General features: G+C 34.0%; 2 protein-coding genes across 6 annotated transcripts in view; one reads left to right on the plus strand and one right to left on the minus strand.

The window, feature by feature from the left end:
- LOC123708487 (zinc finger protein ush) overlaps nt 1–20,820 on the plus strand; it is a 139,261-nt gene extending 118,441 nt beyond the window's left edge. For all 5 annotated transcript variants that reach the window (XM_045659220.1, XM_045659218.1, XM_045659217.1 and 2 more), the window contains 2 exons: nt 16,147–18,041; nt 18,329–20,820. In XM_045659220.1, coding sequence (XP_045515176.1) covers nt 16,147–18,041; nt 18,329–18,712 — 2,279 coding nt within the window. In that variant the 3' untranslated portion in view covers nt 18,713–20,820. The remainder of the gene's footprint in view (nt 1–16,146; nt 18,042–18,328) is intronic.
- A 525-nt stretch (nt 20,821–21,345) lies between these two features.
- LOC123709015 (probable RNA polymerase II nuclear localization protein SLC7A6OS) lies at nt 21,346–23,192 on the minus strand. Its single transcript, XM_045660090.1, has 4 exons — nt 22,911–23,192; nt 22,171–22,454; nt 21,871–22,055; nt 21,346–21,729 (listed from the first exon to the last, which is right to left on the minus strand). Exons 1-4 carry the CDS (start codon nt 23,055–23,057, stop codon nt 21,434–21,436), a joined length of 912 nt encoding a protein of 303 aa, XP_045516046.1. The 5' UTR covers nt 23,058–23,192; the 3' UTR covers nt 21,346–21,433.
- Between the last annotated feature and the right edge of the window lie 482 nt (nt 23,193–23,674).

The raw sequence follows: 23,674 nt of genomic DNA on the forward strand, positions 1-23,674 counted from the left end.
AATATATTAAATATATATATTAAATATAATTATAGGGATACATTTTTTTTTCTTTTACGACACATGCTTAAGCACTTTGAGTTAATATAAATATAAAATCGTATCTGATACTTAACTTTAACATACGATTACTTTAAATTCTATTTATTTTTAACTATATACAGTTGATTCTATTAATAATTAAATAAATAAAACCATCACCAAAATCATATAATTCTATGTGACTCGAAAGCGAATAATCATAGTTGAATCAAAAATCCAAACATCACAGTGTTGGATGTAATAATCGATTCGTTGCCAATAAATCCTCGAACAACACTGAGCACAAACAGATACGAGGAATCTATTAACTGCAAAGACCTAAGACCTACGGTAACCATAATTTTGTGATATTTTAGTACAGTTTCGTTGTAAATTGTATAAATTTGTTTCAGTTTTAAAATAATTTTTTTAAAGTGAAACCTGTAATAATAATATAAGCGTCACGAAGATGTGCAGCGTTTTTGTCCAAGAAAAGGGAAAGAGCGATTGAGACCGATTGTGAGAGAGTGAGAGAGTGAGAAAGGGCGATCGTAGAATGAAGCAAGTAGCCATGGAGCGAGAGTAGGGAGCAAGCAAGTGAGAAAGATCGAGAGAGATAGTAAGGGAGAACGAGAAAAAATGCACGCTATTGGTTGATGTATTCGATTAGTAGTTACATAGAAGAAGTTTACATGGAATTTCGGTCGCATCGCACGTGTAGTGCAGTAAACGCATATTATTTATTTATTTATATTATCATTAGCACGTATGCAGTGTGTAAACAGTGTGAATAGGGATATACAAATACATGGAGAGATCATATACGGGTACATGATCATCTATTGGGGCCTTTTACCTTAGTAATAATTAATTTATAAAGAAGTTTCACTTCTGACCTGTGTCCTTTGTACGCACACACTTCTTTTATATATCGGGGGTAAACGGGCAGGAGGCCTATTGGTGTTAAGTGATACCGCCGCCCATAGACACACTTGCTACAGGGCTCGCAAGCGATAGTTGCCAGTCTTTTAAGAATTGTAGTCTCTTTTCTTGAAGGACCCTAAGACGAATTTGTTCGGAAATACTTTAGTGGGCAGCTGCCTCCACATTTCTTTTAGTTTTCTATGGCAAGATTGAGTTTTTTATAATTCGGGACTATAATCTTGCTTAAACCTTTATCCCAAGAACGTTTTATAATATTCACCCTAACCTAGGCAAGTTGACAATGCCTAGATGGATATCATCAGCGCCCACACGGCCCTATGAGAGGTCTTGAATTTTGAATACCTAATAGAATACCTTTTTTACAATGATAATAATCTCTTTAAGTACTATAAATTGTTGCCATTATTATATTAAATATATTTAGTATACCAACGAATTTAAACCCCAGATTTAAATTATTTTTTCTAAATCAACTAGATATTTGCGACTTATCGCACATTATGAGCAGTGTTGGCTAAGGCTTCAGCGAGGTATCTGAAGTCGCAGGATTCGAAACTTCTGTACCATATAAAATGGTATACTACTACGATTATACGTAGATCAGAAGATATTTTTTTATTGTATGGGAATATAAAACTGGTCTTTATCCTGGTGGGTATCACATCCAAAATAACCAATCGATGATTTTACGGCATTAATACACGCTGCCTGGCTTCAAGCTGTTAACACTGCAGTGCACTTGACTTGGCGCGCATTTTACACTCGCTCGTACTGTGAAGGAAAACTTCGTGAAGAAAACGATGCTGGATGCTAGAGGAAGACATGCGCCTTAGACCTAAAACAATGACGGCATATATCAGGAAGACAGAATAATCACCTCCATCGTTTTCCTTATCCTCCAATTCTTTTTAGAAATGATCACGAAATATACAGAAATCTGAAGTTGATTTTTCCACACATTCTTTTACAAGTATGTTACATCGTAACATTGTTACCTACAGACTTCCTACTCATAGAATAATGTCAAGACATAGACCTAAAAACAATTGCCAAACACGTGTACTTGTTAAAGTTTTCTTTTCTTTTCTCGCTGCAAGCCTCTCCATTGTATTTGACCTTATAATCTGCAAATGAAAATGACCTACCCCTAAGGCATTATCACTGTAATTACATAATACTACACTGTATAGGAAACATATAGATGCAAAATTACGACAGCTACAACTCATATGAACCAGGAACTATCATAAAGCGTAGCACATGCATTCCCGTAGCCTATTAGCGCGTCAGTTGTCACGCATCGCATGATGCGTGCTACGCCGTGACATCGTCATTGTCTACGACAATGACGCGACAACGCGTGTATTTTATTTCAAGCTTTTGTGACTTTACTTTTAATTTGTATTGTATTAAACCGGATATAGAGAAATTGGAACGGTTGATGGCAATGATCTTTTTATTTTATGTAATTTCTAGTATTCGAGTAATATTACTACATACTATTCTATCATTAGCGTAGTAATATAACTGAAAGACTAGAAATTATATTTGGGTGATCACAGACATATGCCTCTAATCAAAGAAGGATATAAATTAGGTATTAACATCAACAATCTAAATTAATATTTACTCTATCCGACTATTTACGTGTGTTATCGTGAGTACAGCCAAGGGACTTAAAATAATTCATGTTGGGCGTTGACAAAGCGCATTTTTATAGCGAAAAGTGCGTGTGTAGTGGAGATAACGATCTTGATATATACTACTTGTGAATTGGGTCACAGACTATGTTATGTCACAGAATATATAATAAATGGTACTAGGTTTGTGGCCAAGTTTGTTTTGGGTTACAAGAAAAATACATTACAAGATCTTATAAATAAATAATTTAAAAATATCATAATAGTATTATCTATCTATGGTAAGCTTGCATTGTCATAATAGACATATTTTTTTTATTTACAGGTAAGTGTTGTACAACCATCGCGGTAAGCTGTCCGTGCCTCCGGCTCACATCCTTAACGACTTTAAATGCGTTTTAAATTCATGTTGGCCATGCAAAATACTCTTCAGTTATTACACTAACACTTTGTAACCTTATATTTTAACACAAGCAACAATTTTATCTTTTAAGCTATTCAAAACCAAATATGGTTTTATATATAGAACTGGAAGGCACAAAATAAAATTTACATAAATAAGCTAATAAAAGAATATTATAGTTTATAAATTAGTTCAAATGAAAGTTAAGGGACTCAAAAAATACCGGGCAGGTGTATGAGATTGATTTTTGCACAATGGTGACACATAAAACACGTCTTTGACTTGATATGAATCTCTTCATAACAATACAATCGTGGATCAAAAAAGTGACCACATTGCACATCGCGACCCCGTCTTGTGTTTGTATTGTAATCAATGGCTAATCGCGCCATCTAACGATGCAGTAAAAATGGTTTGAATACATAAAAGTTGAAGCATTTATTAAAATCTTTTAATATACAATTTTAGTCAGGTTAGGTTAAGTCTCGAATAAGCTAAGCGACTGAACGAAAAATTGTGCGTTTAGAGCCACGAGTCACCGTCCATAAAACACTAATAATTAATATTATTTTACAAATAACATCAAATAGTCTGAAGACGGTAACAACTAACAATGTACTTTAAAAAATACATTTAACCATATTGTATAATTTGCAGTATAGGAGGCTAGTTAATGAGAGCGTGGATACCAAAACCTTTGTTTACAGATTCGATCTCTGTTATCTCTGGTATTTTTGTTCGGCTGCCGTGTTTTCACTTATCTGTATTTAATAGGACCAATTGTTTCCACCGTTTTCGTCATCTTGTTATTGTCTGTGGTTCGGATATCACTACCGGATCTGAGATGAAAAGATAATTTTGTTCAATTTAATTGTTTTGTATTTGTGTCCATAAAACGTAATGTGCTCTTTGTGCATCTTACCAAATGTAAATGTGCTATGTGCTACTTTACACTTCTTTAATTTCTTTACAGAAATTTAAAGTAAAATTGTCAAATCAAGATAGATTTCATAGTCAAAATACTCTTATAATGTATATTCTATATACCCTGTGAGATTTTTTTAAAATGTCAAATTTAATTGTGAAACACAGATATACGGAGTATATAAGAAAGTATATGAAAAAAAAGTATATTTTTTATTCTGGTAATATTCTAGAATCTAGATGGACAGGATAACAAGGTGGATGAATAACGCACGAAGCAAATTAGGCTCCGATTGCACGATACGTCTGCGCGCGTCAAAGTCGCCGCGCTTTTAACGAACCGCGAGTATTGTATGCAAAATTCATCCAAAAATGGTATTTTTAATAGTTTTATGATCATGCTATTGTATTATCATTTGAATGATTTGTTAAAAGAAAATAAAGAAAAACCTACGTTTCCTTATTGGAATACAGTTCAATTTGTATAAATATATACTGTTATAAACATATTTATTAAAATAATTATACTTTAAATTAAAAGGCTATTGATAAATGAATCCAATACGTACGTACGAGTACCTTAATAATCAAATTGACAGGTTTAAATATAAAACGTAACTAAAAAAACTAAATTTGGTTTGTAAAATATAAGTAAGTATGTAAATTATATTACTCAGAGAAATGGTTGTGCATTTCAGTATTACAACAAAAATAACGATAGTGTATTTTTCGATCGCCTATTAAGTGTCCATTGTAATGCTGATAGTCCGGCGTGATCCTTAAAACACTATCAAGATAAACTCTCCTCTACTACACTCGCCACTAAACACACAATCCTTTGTACGATACACCATTTATGACTTTCTTTCACAAGCGTCAAAATTCATCGTAACCGCCTGATTATGGGAAAAATATTAGGGAGCTTATGTCAACTGTTTAAGGTCGTGATTGCTTTGCTGTGATAGAATAGGCTGTGGAGGGTGTATGGCGCTATCGGGATCACCTTAATGATTCCTCGATGTCGGATAGCTATTGTGCTGGATGTAAATTTGTAGCCGTCGGCGCGGGTAATGATGTGAGAACAAACTGAGATGCCGATAGCTACGATCGCGATCGCCCGGTGTGTTCTGTTCTTTATATTTGCGTCCTTGCCTTAAGGAATTCATAAAATATGTTTTGAAATATGAAATTCATAAAACAAAACACAAATATTTCATAGAAAGTATGTGTGTATTATTAACTCGGCGTTTCAAATTCTTAACAAGAGTTGTCATAATGTTGTGTCATGTCATGCAGTGATATAATATAGAAAATCTTCTATAAACTATTATCTGTTATACATTCTTATATTTATATTTAAAAACACATGTTTATATAAAGCCTGTAGTATTGTGGTACCTTTATAAATTTAGTAACAATCGATTATTCGAGAATTAACATAGATTAGAATATTATCTTTTTTATTGCTTTAAGCTATTTCCTTATCTTTTAAATTGCCATTCGCTTTCTTATTATTTAAAAATTGTTCTCATTCATCATTTACCACATCCTCTAATGAATATTTACAAACATTATCTTTGTAGGATTTATATTGTTTATGTCAAATATAATGTCTCTTTAATTTTATAATCCATTAAATATAATTTGTGATAATTATATGAAGTTCACCCAAAGTAGGCATGACGGCAGATATATTCATTTTATTTATTTAAATTTTTTCTATTGAAAAAGTTATTTAATATTAGATGACTTTCTTCAATATTTTAATAGTTTAAAATATGCCGGTTTTTTAGTTTTAAATAGTATGAGAATGAGCCTACGGAACGCCCAAAAAGGGCTGTCATCGCAGCCCATGGACATCCACTTTAGTGAGGGCAGTGTAGGCACTGCCAAAGGATAGGTCCTTTGAGGGAGGAGTATACTCTTACTTTAAACAATTGAAAGTCATATCTCTCAGGCAAGACCCCACCGGGATTCGATTCCACAGTTCGCAAAAGAAAGTGTATTGTGAAGCGGAGTGACTTCCAGCCATAGAAGTGATGCTAATGAAAATAAATATGTATATATATTTACGTATATACAAATCGAGAAAGTTTTAATTACACAATAGAAATAGGAATTAATTGATAGAAAGATGAAATGGATTTTACATTAGTGCCATGGTAAACCCGGGCATACTCGAATTACTTTTTGGTCGAATGATCCAGGTTTCATCGCTATCGCCATCTATCACTTCTCTCTATAAATCGGTGAACTATACAATATTTTAAACTTATTATTTACACAGGCTTTTATACTTTAACACCGTCTAAAAGCTAACTTTAATCTACTAACATCAAAACTAAGCCTTAATTATCGCTTATACGACATTTTAGTGAATATGAGGTCAAAGACAAACAAAATAATAGTAACGTAGCTAAACCTTTCTATTTTATTAAACATTAACAAAACAAACCCAAAATGGCAGTTTAAAATACCATCATTAGCTTATCACACTATTCTGTCTATTCGACGCAATTTCAGTCTTTCAGCGTTATAATGAGTGCCATGTTAAAGATATTTTGAGGGGACGCGATAAATAACCTAATGTTGCTAAAACAAAGGCGATGAAAAACGACGCACGAACCACGTTTCGGCGGGAAATTTAAGCGCCATTTTGCGTTAATAGACATGATGCGTATTGAAAATTATTAATAGCGATGTGATTTTATTAATTAGTTCGACCTAATTCTAACACGAGAGTTATTTTTTACCTTAAATATGTCCGAATTTAGGTCAAGTCTTATTATATTCCTCCGTAAATATTGTAAAAAAAAATACCGCGAATTCGTTTGTCACTTTGTAATTTCAATGCCGCCATGAGACCTTTCAAACAACAGATGTTAGTTGTAAGAATTCTGCGCGTTAGCAGTTATTGTTATAAGTTTGAAATACCTTATTGAGTTAACATTATAGTTTTTATGCTGCTGTTGATGTTTCGGTTATGCTCCTTGTTTATCTTTTTTCATTGGGAACATTACATAGCAATCCACAATTAAGTCTTTTAACAGCGACAGCGTGGCATGACATTATTATCGCGAGAATCGATTCTTTTTTTGGTTTGAGTATAATCGAAATCGAACATGGCGCCGCCAGACGATCTGTTTTATCGTTCTATTATCGAAGACTAATGCACTGGCTAAGATAACGCGGACATAAGAGCGGGGGCAGATAAACTCAGTGTGGCCATGTTAAAAATAGTTTACATGCATACTTGTCTATGGTAGGTAGGGTCGCAATCTTTAATATTTATGAGATGCTGAATAATTTTGTTTATCGATTAGTCGGGCATTAAATAAATAATACCGTGACGTGAGTACCGGTAAATGGAACTTTTATCGGCTTGATTTATCATATTTGCATCCTCTGTATTGCAAAAATAATGTACAATTCGATAACTTAATAGCTCGTTATCGTGATTTCAATGGAATTCGTTCGTCATTATTTAAATAAAAACTTGTATTGGAGTATTTTTGCGATATCACTGTAATTAAAAACATAAATTGTCCCACTTTCCATAGCTTATTAATTCATATAGATTATTAATTCACTTGTCGTAGAAATTATTATTGCTTAATCATTGTGCTCAACCCTACTTTTTATGTTCAGATTAAGAAACGAATTCCTCTAACAAATTCTTTTAAAACTTATCGACAGCCTAAAGAAATACATCTTCCTTACTTAAATAGTCATTACGAACTCTTTCCTTGGAGTTATCGAGCGGCCGGCTTCGAAGAGATGGCAATAATAAAAATTATCTATACAAATGGGCTTGGATTACTCGACGACATAAATTCGGCTCTGGCCCAATGAACGTGGCTGTGAGTGAAGATAAAGGGTCAACGCATTTTAGAGCTTCGTTTTTGCTAGTTCGATCCTCCCACGTCAGTCAATTAGAGATATCAACGTAAAGCCCAGATAGACAGGCTCTAATAGCCGAATATGGACGCCTGATAAATACTAAAAGATTACATTTTTATGGTCGGACATTGCCCCAATACATGTTTTAATTGTGTTTATTTATGCTTAGAATGTTGTAAATTACACGGCATTGCTACAATAAACAAAATCGGAAAGCGTATCTTTCAAATGCTAAAGACTATGTCAGGGAATAGAGAAATATTTTAAAGTCCAATCCGTTTAAAAAACTGAAAAAAGCGGCAACCGGCGAGGCTCGTATCGGGCGCTTACCGAGACACCACCGCAGAGTTATTCGACAAAAATGCTAATTTTCAAATCTCGAACTCTCGCCCGCCCGCCACAATCGAGCGACTTGAATTTTTTGCGATACCATGTTTATCCAATGCGCCGCGTCACTAATTTTTCATGATTCGATTTTTTGTCATTGTTCGTCTAACCGGTCAATGTATTTACTACATTAAAAAAAAATCGTAATTAATTAATTAAACATAGATATAGAGCATATAAACATTTTTTAAAACTATCTTCCAGATCTATTAGTTTGGAACCTTCACTAGAATATAAATAACATTCGATTAAATCAAGTGTCCGATCGCAATCGACCGATTTTCTTTAATTATACAAATTATCGTGAAGGAGCAGCTATCAGCGCCATCTCTTGGCGAACGCTGGCAATTTCCGCGATAACGCAGCCGACGAACGATTAAATTCGAGTTTATTAAGAATAAATACTAACGGAAAGATATAAGTTAAGTATAGCTATCTTGTCTGATGTTCTTATTTTTTGTTAAATAACTTTGTAATTTATATTGCCAGCTATATCTCCAGTAAGTGTAATAAAAATTAATAAAACACAAATTTGTACAGATCTTTTTTTAATTTGTGAAGGATTTTTATTTCATTTTGAATGCGTGTTTTCTTATAAATAGTAGCAGGTAATTACAAGCAGTATATTGCCGACCGGCCAGTTTAGCCTTAACATATTAGATCGAAACTCGATCCATCAAAGCCTTGTTAACACGTTCACGGGTCTGGGGATCCGTAAAAATATTGCCTTTATTTATGACTAGATCAACGATGTCCGAACCCACTTTTATATATGCCTTAGATTAACTTTTCAATGAGTACTAGAAATTATGTTCACGACATTACTTACTTTACTTAATACATACTTAAATCATGATTTTCTTGAAAACGGATATCAGATTTTTTCAATTTTAATTAAGGTATAAAAATGTCTCAATTAGATGATCAAGTTTATTATTTTTATGTGACACGTGAGTGAAAAGGCAATTTCATAGCTAGACTTCCTACTCTACGCACGTTTACAAAATTTCAACAATTTTAAATTTCGAATATATTTTTAAATAATTTACTAACACAATGATGACGTGCGAGGGTTGCTGTAGATTTTGTAGAATGCTTACGTACTTTAGGTTTCTTAGTAAAGGCGATAAGAGGTTTAGTGGGTAAGACTGCTAAAGCGCAGTCCTAGGCATTTCCCTTGATACTTTTTTAACAATCCATCCAAATATTTCAGGAATTAAATCAAAAACGACTAATTTAATAAACGGAACCCGCTTATTTAAATTACTTTTTCGGAGTTGTTCTGTTGGTAGTAATTGGTATGGGAGTAGCCGTAACACGATGTTCTAAGGTGGAGTTAATTATTTTTATAGATGGTATCCCTATCGAGATAGTGTTGTAACAATGAGATCGTTTTGACGTGATAGTGACGTTCTAATATCGAATGTCTGTAATAACGATTTCAAGCAACTTTCATAAAATTATTTTATTTACAAATGATTTGCGGTTATTCATATTAATTTAATCGACAAGTGACGTCACAAGGAGTAGCTTATACTGTTTGTATAGTAAGGTATGTATTACTTATATACAACATAAAAAGATATTTTAATTATTAAATAACTATTTAAATATATTTCTGCACAGTAAAGTATGAAGCCTTCATATATATATACGTAGGTATATTCAAATTCAAAATTGACTATTTTATACATACATACACACATATTAAATACATACGTGTACTGTGCGAGTGGTAGACTATGCATGCGTTCGTGTGTGCGTGTGTGAATGTGTTATAATAATTGCCATTAATTCCTTCACTTCTCTGTATACGCAACCATAGTATAATTGTTCCTTAACATATTAATAAGTCTCTATATTTTCTTCTATATAACCGATTACGTATCGAATAGTTTTTAGCAAAGTATTAATAGAAAAAGTATGAACTAAAAGAAAACACTTTTTTACTGGATTGGAGCTATGTATTATAAACATATAATTATTTAACATGATTTTAATTTGTTTTTCCCGACTTATCGTGTGCTTTACAGTGTGCTTGGTCACAGTGAAGACAAAAGGTGTTGAATATCAAAAAGTATCACAGATGTAGAGAAAGATGTATTATCTGTATTTATTTCCCCGGAGTTGATGTCGACTAAAAGATAGATAGGTTTTTGCAGAAATGACTCACGGTGTCCTCTATTTTCGCGGATTGTTTTTCATGAGATTTTAATTTGGATATAATCGGATCCCAGGTGTTCGATAATTTTGGCCTCTTATACCTATCTGCAATCCGGTAAAAAAGTGTTTTCTTTAAATGTGTAAAAGCTTGGTTAATAAAAGACTATACTAAAGTATGAACTATATTTCTCCTTTTGCTAGAAAGCTTACTATTGAAAGCTATCTGTACTTTCTCAACTTTGTGTGGAATATATAATAATTATACATTATATTAATTAACTCTTTATTAACCGTTATCGTCACGATATTTTAACCCACATTTCCATGTCCAGTACGTACAAGTTAACCCTTTCTAACAAACGAGTGGTCTAATCGACCGTTGGGATCGCTGCGACCTCTATGATTGATGTAGAATGCAAGTTAATATTCATAAGGTGTTACTATGTGTAATTTATTTCGTAGATGTGGGAAAAATAAAAATTGCGAAGCATTTTTTAAATATTGTCTCTGCACAAAGACGAAGCCTCTAGCCTATCTTAAAGCTAATAAGTAATTAAAAACTGACCTAATTTACTAAAAAGGATATTTGATATATGAAAGTGTCCTATAACAGTACATACACAAAATAGATATACCCAAGGAAAGGAAGCTCTGTTCTTGTATACAAAAACGAATCATTTTCATTTTTTACTTGTAGTTAATGTTTTGAATTTGTAGTGATTGGAACAAAATAATAATATTTTATAATGTTTATTAATGAAAACTTATTAAAAAAACTTACCACATCCAAACTGTTATATAGAATTTCTTACCTTTGAAATTAAAATAAAAAATTGTACTGTACATGTGAGATTGTTTCGAGATATGAAATAAGGAAATTAACAGTTGTGCTACATATATTAAACTCCTGACTATGTCGTATAATTAAACACATACTGTGTAAAGCAAGGTATTTTATCAAAAGTAAAGAATTAAATTAAATAAATATTTAAAGATGAATATAATTTAAATCAATTCCGAATCCGAGCAACGTTTCTCAGATATAGAATAATAAGAAAATCAATAAATGGACGCATCTGATCACATATAATATATAGTTAGTAAGAATTCCTGTTAATATATTCGATTTTATCACTAGAATGCAGTCGCTAGGGGGCAGCAGTTAGTCTAATAGAAAATCATAATCGTCAACCGAGCCTTGATCGCCTCAACGTCTGATAGGAACCTACCGAGGCTGAGAAACAAGTAAACACGGCAGACATTTGCATAACTATCGAATTTTTAATCTATGCAAAGCGCGACGATACGAAACACGGCTCACGAGTGCCCCCTTCATACATGCGATTTCATAATGACCCCTATTTAATAAGGGATTAATAGCTTGGTAGAAAATACTCAAAAACCTTTCATTAGAAAACAAACTATTTTACTGTGTGCATTTGTTGGGTGAAAAAAACCGGTATTTTTTATTTTATTTATATCCTTTCCTCGTTATTGTCGTCGGAGGTATTAAGTAACTTACTACTATGATTAAGTACTATTTATTCCACTTAACGACTTTTTGTATTATATTTACAGTAAATTTTTGAAAGGTGTCTCTTAAGCTTTTCAACAATATTTCTTTAAAGTTTGTCTCTGTTGCGTTCATTCATATAATTTGTTCAGTGTTGTACGATTCGTAGCCATACAATAGACAGACAATCAGGACATATAATACTGTCTCTTCAGCTGTATTGTTGCAAGGAAAAGCTGCAAGCAAGAATTGTTAAAATTCACAATTATTTGTTCATCGAAATTGTAAGTGTTCATGGACTGTATTTTTTTAATCAGATGTTTTTTATTTAATATACATCCACACCTCGTTTAACACTTTGATCGCTATCTTATATTCCCACAAGCTTTCCTTTATACAGTTCTCGACCTTTAACTATCCTAAAATAAATCGGTATGAAATCGATTTTATCGATAACTTGCGTACGCTCACCTGGAGGCGTCAAAAGTAGGCGTAGCCGCGTGAAGTACAACGTGACGGAATCCGCACTCAATCGAATCGATCTCTATTTTAATTATACGAATCGAGTACATCGTGTAGATCGAATATTAATCTATTGCGATATCGTTCACAGCAGGGCTACCATGTGCTAAATCATTGCCTTGTTAACAGGGTTAAATGTTTCTAAATGACGTCTATAGTTACGCTACATTAAATACGTCCTTATGTGCGTGTTTATAAAAACACGATGTTTTTAGGTAAGATGAATTTTATGTCACACTAATACAAATCAGTACTTTTTGATAATTTATATAATTAAACATCAAAATCAGACTTACAGCTACTTGATATATTATTTTAATATAGAATCGAAATAGGTAAGGTTTGATACCTTTTCAAAATATATACCACTGTACATGTACTTCAGCCAGCAAATGAAATGGTATGGTTCGGTTTTATAATAACGACTAAAATAGTAAGTGAATTCGAGTATTCAACAATTCACCTCGTGATCCGATTGGAGTTTTCGCGTAACTCGATAGTATTCCGCAAAAGATCATAGATATGCAACTGGGAAGTGCATACGTCATTATTTATTCGTGTTGCTGCTGATTTTATGATTACGCGAAACTTAGATGCGATCATTTTGTACAATGGCGTATTTTATGTTAAATTGAAATGTGATGAAAATTGATTACATTGACAATGAATGAGTAGCTTAAAAAAACATTTGTATTTCTTTATTCATTTTTATTGTTATTTATTTTTCAATATAATGGTTGAAAGTATAGGCAACTATTGCGTCCTAGGACTGAATTAAATCCGCACTTGAAATTACGGGGACCTTCGGGCATCAGCAATTTTATCCTTTGAAGTTTTGGTTTTTTAAAGCTTTTTATGCCTACTTTTCTTTTTAACGAGTTTTGACCACGTCTTACTAGGTACAACGTGGCAGATTTGGTATTAAACTTAACGTAATTGTAAATTATGATTATTAGATATTAATAAAAGTGTAGTTTTTAAATATATTATTATTTACCGATATTTCCACGCACCGTCTATAGAGGTCAGCATAATTTGATTTAGCAGTGTTCGCTATCAGCACACGACGGCCAGATTTATACAGGACGTGCCAGGAAGCTCTTATCTAGCGTGCCACGACGTTTTTGCACTCCACACAATTTCTTGTAAGACACTGTTTTTTCGCGGCCCATTTTCTATGCACGTGTTGAACTTTCCCCGTAAAAGAAATCTATTGAGAGCGGCCTATTTTCACGTGAAATTTAGAATTAATTACTAATTACAAATTAGTCATAATAATTTACATTTGCGTTCGTACGTAAGTATTGTCTTTGAAAGCATCACATTCAAGAAATATTAAGTTTGAGACTGAGGTGAATCTATTTTCGTATTGTTATACGAAGAGCTTATATACTAAAAATCATTTGTAAATGATATGTTATATTCTTCCATCCAAACCAATACATTCGTTTGTTTTTTACAACGAAAAAAACTAAGTTCAATAAAAGTTACCGAAGAAAGTCTTCATTAGTTTAAACGAGTAGATTTAACAAACGTGCTCGATTTGTTATTACAAATACCTTCTAATCTTTCCTCAAGCTTCGAAGCTTACACTAGAAATCAGCGAGGTACGATCACAGCAGCAACAGCTGAGTATCGGAACCGATATGCAAATGTCTGATCGTGACACACGACGTCCTGTCGCTCAAGATTGCCGCGGACAGATACACAATACTCTATACGTTTATGGTACGAATAAGCGACAAGTATAGACTATACTTGTCGCTTATTCGTACCATAAACATTTATATTTTTCAAAAAATCAAAAAAGGTCTTAATGTAAGTATTTTCTATTATAAGGAAAGTTATGTTCTAATCTGGCATAAAGTTAAAACTATTGCCATAATATTAAAAAAAAATTATGTTCTTGTAATGATTAAGTGTAAGTGTAATGTGTAAATTTTCGTGTATTTTTTATACAATTGATCTTAACTTACCATGTTATTGAGATATAAGCTCATGGGCCATGGCTTATATTTGAACTTAATATCGTGTATGTTAACTGTCAGTATTGGCGGGAAAACAATTCAAAGATCAGGTATAAAGGAACGTCGAGTTAAAACGATTATTCATGTTTAATTCAATGAAACAAAACGTACGGTGTACGGGTGTTTAATCATATGTATAAAGGCATATAAAATCACAGGTAGTATCAGATTTCGAATAAACTAGGTGATCGGTCACCGCCGTCACAGATCTCTATCGATTCGATTGTGACCGACTCGATGCACGACTATTTTAATTGGAGCCTGATCTTCCATCTGATAAATGTAAGGACAAGCTGGCGACTGTTGTTTTTTTCTGTAGCACGTGTTCTCTTGTCGGGTTATAGAATTTTGAATGGCACTTTAATAGCGTTTGGGGCTTGTTTGGACATTTAGAGCATTGAATGGTAAATGGTTTCAAGTCTCAACGAAATATTTTTGTTTTTATTTTATGTTTAACAAACTATTGTTTTCAGTTCTAATAGCTTATCAAATTTTCTTTTTGTCTGTCTTGACACACACTATAGACGAAATTACTTACTTACTATGTGTATTTAAATAATTTCAATACATACCTTTAGTATACCATGAATCTCGTCTAGCATTTGCTTTCGAAGTAATGCGGGTTACTATCAATTCAAACAAAATAATTATTTGCATGTCTGCTCTTACATAAAGAACTTTTAGCCACTATATTTGACATGTTTATAAAGACAAAAGGGCACTGATGAATATCATTTAACGAATCGACGTTCGGTCTGCGAGCCCTGCTTAAACGACACTGAGTCACGCCATCTATCTGATTGAACATTCAACCTCTGAACAATCGCAACTTATAACTTACTTAGCGAAAAACGGGAGCTTGAACGCAACTAACGAACTACGATAGACTCGCGGTTCGCTATGAAGCAGACATTAACCGTGCAGTTCAGATAAATCAGGCATTAGCCGAGCCAATCGAGCTGCCACTGCATCCTAACGACCAATCACAGCCTGCGTCTAGGATAGCGTGACCCGAACGCAGTCTGATTCGAGTGGAATTCGTTACCGCGAGATGGCAGCCGCGCGCCAATCGTCGCGTCCATCTCACTGTCGTGCCCATATAATGATCTTCACAGGAGCGGAGAATGAAGTTGAGCCTCTCATTAATTGGCGTTTTGAGCTGAGATCGTTGCGCGAAAGATAGCTTAATTCCTTGCTCGCTCGAGATCCTTGTCGCTCAAAAAGGAAGGTCAGCGAGCGTTTTCTGGAAATCAGATCCAATTACAAGAGGGTCCGTAACCTTTTTGTTCTGTTTTCCCTTGAAGGAATCACGTGCAATGTTGATGGACGAGCGGCCTCGCGACCGGTTCATATTGACAGATCGACCTCTCGATTTCGCATTTCTGTATCCTAATAGTAGAAACGTATTTAAACTCTCAGCTCCCCACCCACGGGGCGAAATTTACATACCGCGAGCACGTCTCAATTAGGAGCGCTAATGTATGCCTCGACCGAAGCCAGATCTGACTGACGTCGACTGATACCGAGCGAAACGTGACGAGTGACGACTATCGCGAGAAAACCACTGCCAACGTAGCATCGCTGAGCTATTAACAACACTAATAGGAATCGATACCGTCGATTTGTTTTTGTGTCTACTCGAAATTCCATTTACATATCTTTGAATGCCTGAATTGCTTTTAATGGTGTGTGTTTTTACAGGTGAGGACGAGGAATGGGGAAACGAGACCGAGGCGATGCCGGCAGAACCTCATACGCCCAGTTCCGGAGGCGAGCGCGTTGCCTCCAGCGGTGCTGCATCCCCAGAATCTGGGAGCTCTCCGGTACCTTCCCCACCCAGACTGCGCCTTAACACAAACCTCGCTACGGATCCTGCGCTCGCGCCTCAAGCGACTACGCTCAAGCACGAGCCTCCGTCGCCATCGCCGCCACCGCCATCCGTACAGCAAGCCAGAGATTTTATTGCGCTCACAGCGGCAAATTTCCCTGCCTTATTTCCCACTGCAATCTCTACACCCCCCGGATACAAATGTATGCCGTGCGGAATACGATATTCCTCGTTAAGCACACTTCAAGCACATCAAGAGCATTATTGCTCTAAAAGACCATCTAAAACAGATAACAATGATTCGTCAAATGACCAAACAGCTGACAGTGAATCTGGTGACAGCAAGACAAATCGGCCAGTAGGAAAACAATATGCTTGCACCTACTGCTCTTATAGCGCTGATAAGAAGGTCAGCTTAAACCGTCATATGCGAATGCATTCATCGTCACCTGTTAGTACTAACACACCGGTGCCAACACCTACCTTGAACGGTGAAACTACAGAAGGTTCACCGGCGCAAGACAGATATTGTGTGGACTGTGACATTCACTTTACCTCTGTTAAAACTTTTCGAGCCCACAAAGCACATTATTGCAATACTAGACAAGTTGTGAAGCAAGCAGTCCTGGCGGCTGCTAGAACAGGGTCAGCTACATCAGGCTCTGCACCTCCTTCTCCTGGAACAACTCCACCTGCGCAAAATCAATATGCCCTAGCATTACCAACTAACCCAATATTAATAGTACCGTATTCCCTATTACGAAGTGCTAGCACATTGCCAGGTGCGACGTTACCGGATCCTGATACTCCATGTTTCTTATTACCCAATGGTACATTCCAGCCAATAAACCGACATATACCAAATATGAATGCTGATATTAAAGAGGCAGAAGTTTTAAAATCTGCAAATAGACCTCGTGAGGCGTCTAGAGATGCCGCAACTCCATTAGATCTGACCGTTAGACGCACACCGGAATCGGTGACCACTGATGACCATGAGAAGGAAAATAGAATACGTTCTGCAACACCAGAACTGATTGTATGTGCTCCTTCCCTTCCCGCTTCACCCGCCACGCCTTCACCTTCCAGGCTATCTTCCTCTCCAAGTGGTGAAAGTTCACCAAAACGAAGGCGAAGAAATTCAAGAGATCCTACACCGAAACCTCTCAGGTTACCGTCTCCTCCAGAGGAAAAATTCAGCCCCGTTGTGCCACCTCAAATAATCCCATCCTTGCCTTTAAGACTTCCAACAGACTTGCCAATCACAACCGCATCACCTCAAGTGCTAGTCAAACAAGGAGTATCGAAATGCAAAGAATGCAATATTGTCTTTTGCAAATATGAGAACTATCGAATTCATAAAAGGCATTACTGTTCGGCTGGGGGGGAGGAACGCGCAAGTCCAGCGCCTCCGGAACCCGGGCCTCCTCCTCAATATCGACAACTGATCTGCCTTGCGTGTGGCATACATTTCAGCTCGCTGGATAATTTAACTACGCATCAATTGTACTACTGTACAAAAAGGGAGACTCGGTCCCCAAGAAGTATACCCGAAGTTCCAAGACCTCCGTCTGGTTCTGAAGGAGGATGGAAATGCCCATGTTGCGAGGTGGTTTCACCGACTGCAGCGGCCGCACAAAGGCACATGGAAGCTCACGCTGGCGTCAAAGCTTTCCGATGTACAATATGTCGATATAGAGGAAACACCCTGCGGGGCATGCGAACACACATTCGTATGCATTTCCGAGAAAAGCCATCTGATTTACAGGTACGTTCCATAATAAAATAAATAAATATTCAGATGATGTGCAACTAAGTTTAAAAACCAATGACATTAGAGCATTTTTAACACATTTGGTTTGGTATTTCACTAGTTTGACTCATGTTTAATTAGAAAGCTTATTTTTTACTATTTCGCAGAGGCAATAAAATCAAAACACCGCATTATATACCGAATTTATAGACAGTTATCCCAGTTTTACTCTAATTTTATTGTTTAATATATCTTACCGTCAAGATGACTTAGAAACTAATTCCACAACTATATTTTTCCAGGAGGAGAGCTTTATTTCGTGTGTTCTGGAAGATGACTCCCGCGAGACTACCTCGCCCAGCCCTGCAGTGGGAGATCGCATACATCGATGCGGAAGCTGTGCATACACATCCACCTACCGCGGTAATGTAGTTCGCCACGCCAGGCTGGTCCACGCTACTGAAGATCCAGAACCGGAAGAAATCTCACCAATCCCGCCAGCCGATATTAAAAAGGAACCAGAAATCGATGAAGACACTCCAAACTATTGTAAATCCTGTAATATATCTTTTAAATACGTGAACACTTATAAAGCACATAAGCAGTTTTATTGCAAAGCCGCAACACAGGATGCAACATCGAATAATAATGTTCCCGCGTGCGTTAATGATGGTCCTGTTGTATAGATTGCCATATTAAAAAATATCATTGTCTAAATAGAAAAGTGAGCCTTTTACTAGTCTATTATAAAATGACATTACAAAGGCGCTAGAGGTACTTCCATAGACTTAAGTAATATTATTGACATATATACTAATATTATCCTAATTTAAAATTTGTAGTTTCCCTAAATGCCATTCCACTTACCTGTTCGTAATGTAACAACATATCTTAAAATATTTCAAATTATCTCAAAGTCATTAAAATAACGCATTAAATATTGACGATAAAGCTTTGCTTTTTAAAATTATTGGATACATAAATATTAAGTGCAATATAAATCGATTATAATCATATCAATCAATACTTCATTCGACGTAGACTGAAGGGTGACGTGAAATCTCGTTGTAAATATTTCTGTTCTGTAATTGTTATGTAAATGTATTGTTAGTGTTACCTTTCCATCTTATTAGTATACTTTAATACCAAAACTGTAAATAATTGTAAAGATATTATTGCATTAACTAAATTTTATTACCATTCGTTGTAAGATTGTTCTTTCTTTGTTGTTTTGTTAATATTTAATCTATGCTGTTTTATATCAACTGATTATTTTTAAAATATGACTAAACTTTTTCTTAATTTAAAGTCCTATTGAGTTATTGGGTTAGAATTAATACATGTATTCAAATAAAAATAACTGTTTTATTAGATAAAAATACGCATATCGTATACGTACGTATTATCGTAATAAATTAATTAAAGACATAATGGATAATCAGTTGATTTAAAATAAAGTAACAGTTCGCCAAGCAAGCAATGCTCATTCCGCGTTAAACAAGGCAGTGTTCTTAATGATATTGCAACTTGGCAAACTATAAGAGGTTTTAGTTTCTACCTAGTAATTAAAAAATCTCATTGTTTTAATCAGGTATGCAATATCATTTCTCTAGAGAACTCAGAAGCTTCAATAGATTTGTGATACTTATTTGTAGTCTTACGATTTACATGTTTAGGACGATTCAAGTTAATAAAATTATAGTTATTTGTGGCCGGATATAATTATCGTTTCACAGTTTTCAACTAAAAAATGTCTTTGAATACCGATTGTATGAATATATAGGCAATAATAAAAGGCAAACGATTAATATGGTAATCGTTTAAAACCACTTATTATTGGAGCTACCGTAAAAATCTAACTACCTAGCGTAGCTACACGTTCTTTTGAAATTATCGATGTTGTTTACGAATTACGATTTTATATTCGGCCTAGTAAAAAGCAAGAGTATATGTTTTGTCTATGCCAAAGCATCGCTAGATTAATCGTATGCATTTATAGATATCTCACTAATTATAATTAGATTTAAGTGAATACAAGACTTATTCCGTAGATTGTATTCATTTGTGCTTGTCGTTGGAATAAGTCTCGATTATGGCAACATCACGGTAAAATGTCTATGACCTGAAAGGACCTAATACAATCATGAAAAATTGATACAAACTGAGGATATCTATACTCGTTTTAAACTACCTACTTAAATAAATTCCACAATTTGCCACAATATGAGAAAAATAAAAATTCCATATTTTTATTTCCAACTTGGTTCCAGTTTTGTTCATATCCTTGTTTTTATCATGACATTCAATCCTGAAGTGGTGCCATTATCCATTTAATAAATTTAGAAACTCGAATAAAACAGCTTACATTAATCCAAAGTTTATTGCTGATTCATCAATAGAAATGACAATATGCATCAATATTGATTTATGTTACTCCAAAAGCTAAATACATATTAATGTCATACATACAATATGCAGAAATCCTGGTATAGCATAACTAGAGTGAAAAATATAAAATGTATATTTCCTGGTAGATACAATGCTTTGTTAATTCATAAGCACTAGTATAAGTTCCTTATACAAGAAAAAATTATACATCAAATTATGAACCTCCATCTAAACTGTTGGTGTTAAAACTCAGTCAGTACAAGTTAGTTTAAACTGGGAATGTTTTGTATATTTTTGCCTTTGGAGTAAAATAATTTCAAGGAATGTAAGGCCATCATAAGTGATAGTGATGTATTGCATAGTGTAAATATGCCAGACAATAAATTATTATTTATCTGATATTAAATTCTTTAGTTTTATTTAACACTAACTTTAATATAGGAATTCATCGATACGCCTTTTCGCCGATACGATACTCTTATAGAAATGTCGTTTAAGGGTTAGTTAATAAAATTAAGAACTAAGAGTAATAATTAAATTAAAATAAATTACTGTAAATAATAAAAATTAACATTAGTAAGATTTTTGTAAATCTGTATTATTTGTATTTTGTATAAATTGGTATCAAGAAAATACTCAGGGACGAGTAAGAGAGTAAGAGAGGCAACAAACTGAATAAGACGCGGGGCTTCTTCGGGCATAGAGTCCGTGCCTCGTTTTCAAAGAACTAGATCAAACCAGATGCGCTATTACATTACTTTTTTAAAGCGCGAAATATGATAAGTAAATGTATCGGATGCATAGGAATGCAAAAATGGCTTTGAAAAGGGAATTTATGTAAAAATTATATAGTCTGCTTACAACACAACAACTGGTGTTAAATATATGAATAAAATTACAGAAATATATGAAGAAATGATAGCCTGTTGCGTATTGGGAATATATTTATTTAAAACCGATTAAAAGTAAACAGTTACACAGATAGATTTTAAATAAATATCAAAACGAAAACCTTTCTATCAATCTGGATTATAAACTTGATCTGGATATTGTTCACAAAACTGTTTAGAATCTTCCTCCTGGCCGTAGTAAAACCCATCATCACTCTCTTCCTTATAACAATCTATTGATTCCTCATCCAAATCCTTAATTTTAGTTGAATGAATGAGGTTTTTACTGTCAATGATAGTGTTCTCTTCAGCAAGCACTTTTGCTTTATATTTGGCGTACGCAGCTCCATACTTTTTAACATCATCATTTAATAAATCTGGTAGATCTGTGTATATTTGTTCTTCTTCATCTGTGGATAGATTATCTGAAAGTAAAGTAATGAGAATGGAGTACAGTTTTGCAGATTTAAATTAAGTAGGGCAAAACAATTAAGATTAGTATAAATGATGTGTAGTTAACTTGCGTGTGATACTTTGACATGAAATACATAACTGTTTAAAAATACCTAAATCACATCTTTTCATAGCAGCAACCATGTCGTCTTCATCAAAACTGCTAGGTTCAGAGTCAGGATAGTCATTACGCCAGTTATTTTCATCATTAGAGTCATCATCATCATCAGCATCTGATGAGGATAAACCATTGTCCTTATAAGTATCCAGGATCAAATCTGTTTCATAGTTCTCTATACTGCAAGGTAAGAGTCAGAAATTAAATTATATAGAAGGTAACATTGATATATTAAATGTTAGATGATATAACCTTTAGTCCCTTATAAGGATAATAATAACAAAATTATACCAACCTAACTAAATTATCTAACATTGATATGTCAAAGTCCTTCTTCACTGATGTATATAAATCATATATGTATTTTGAAGTGTCACATAGTAAGTTGGGCTGATGTAAATCTACCAAATTTATGGAGTCTTCCTCTAACCCTCTACTGCAATTCACTACTTCATAGCGATTCTCTACAGAAGCTTCTTTTCGTTCCTGACGAATCTTTTTTATTATTTCATCTACGTCAGTCTTTGGTTTTAGTTTAAAATCAGTTTTTGGCACTATGTCCTTAACATCTGCTGCTTCCTAGAGAGAATATACTTCTTAGAATATGTAATGCAAAACTAAAGTATACAGTGACAATTGAAGTCACTTTCTAGATCTTTTATAATTAATACATAAATGTTTAAAGACTAACACTTAAAGGTAACCTTTAAGTGTTGGTCTTTAAAGTAAATGTTCACAATTTTAATTACTTATCCAATAAATAAGTTCGGCGTTCAGTTGTTTATTTTTATTTTTATAAGGAAGCCTTGTTCTTATAAGCTATTTCAATTGTTAATCAAATAAAAATTAAAACAAATTGTGCTGGTATAAAAGTAAATCAACATACATTTCCTTTCTTTTAAGTATTTTTGTGAACAAGTTTGGAGCTCCTGCATAAAGCTAAAAGTCTAACTAGCTAAGCTAAACTCTAGCCTTTGTGTTATTACCTCACTGGCATTAACATCCTATAGTGACAACTATAAACTAGGTATGCACCTGATTTTTAACACTTCCCCTGAAAACGAAGAGAGACGGAGAGATTTCCTCTTCATTTGTTTTTCTACGCTTACAAAGAAGAACTAAAGCATCTTGTGGGATATCATCAAGTCTTCGTTTTACACGAAGAACCGTTGCTGATGCCATAACTCATAGAATAAACGATTAAGCACGAAATAAATGTTTTTTAAGAACAATAATGAATAAAATAAATTTCAATTGATATTTGATAACTGGTTTGACGTTTTAATTTACGCCATGTTTCACCGTTTATAAAAATTCCGACAGACAGAATGTTATTCTTAATTGCCAGTATCACAGACAAGAAATTTTTGCTTAATGCCATCGTTGAAGAAACATGAGGATATCATAAGATAAATTAAAAACTGTAAATCTTAGAATATAATAACCATTCTTATTCAATTTTATTTTATCCGTTTTTGTGTAATTATGATTGTTAAATATTAAATAACATATAATCGTTTAATACAACGTTTGTTATAATGAAGATGTATGAAAATTTAAAATTTGGAATGTCGAATAATAGATAGGTGGGTATGGGTTAGTTGGACTAATAGATAAAACAGTACCAATAATATTTATTTCTTTAGAAAATCCTTTATTTGTCTGCCTTTGTCTTTATTTTCTCGTAAAGAAGATAAATGATCAACATATCTGTCTTTGCATTTTTAAAGTGACTTTTTTGGTAGTCCTTGTTTTAGGTTTAATTTTTAATAATAAACACAGAAACTGCATGCATTGAT

Source organism: Pieris brassicae, chromosome 4 (genome assembly GCF_905147105.1).
Source record: "Pieris brassicae chromosome 4, ilPieBrab1.1, whole genome shotgun sequence".
In the NCBI taxonomy this organism is placed as follows: domain Eukaryota; kingdom Metazoa; phylum Arthropoda; class Insecta; order Lepidoptera; family Pieridae; genus Pieris; species Pieris brassicae.

Coding starts and splice junctions, on each gene's coding strand:
- LOC123709015 (XM_045660090.1), bottom strand. CDS start 23,057: ATGGCATCAGCAACGGTTCTTCGTGTAAAACGAAGACTTGATGATATC. Junction 22,056..22,170: donor ATGTTAGATAATTTAGTTAG/GTTGGTATAATT, acceptor CTTACCTTGCAG/TATAGAGAACTATGAAACAG. Junction 21,730..21,870: donor TATGAAAAGATGTGATTTAG/GTATTTTTAAAC, acceptor CTTTACTTTCAG/ATAATCTATCCACAGATGAA.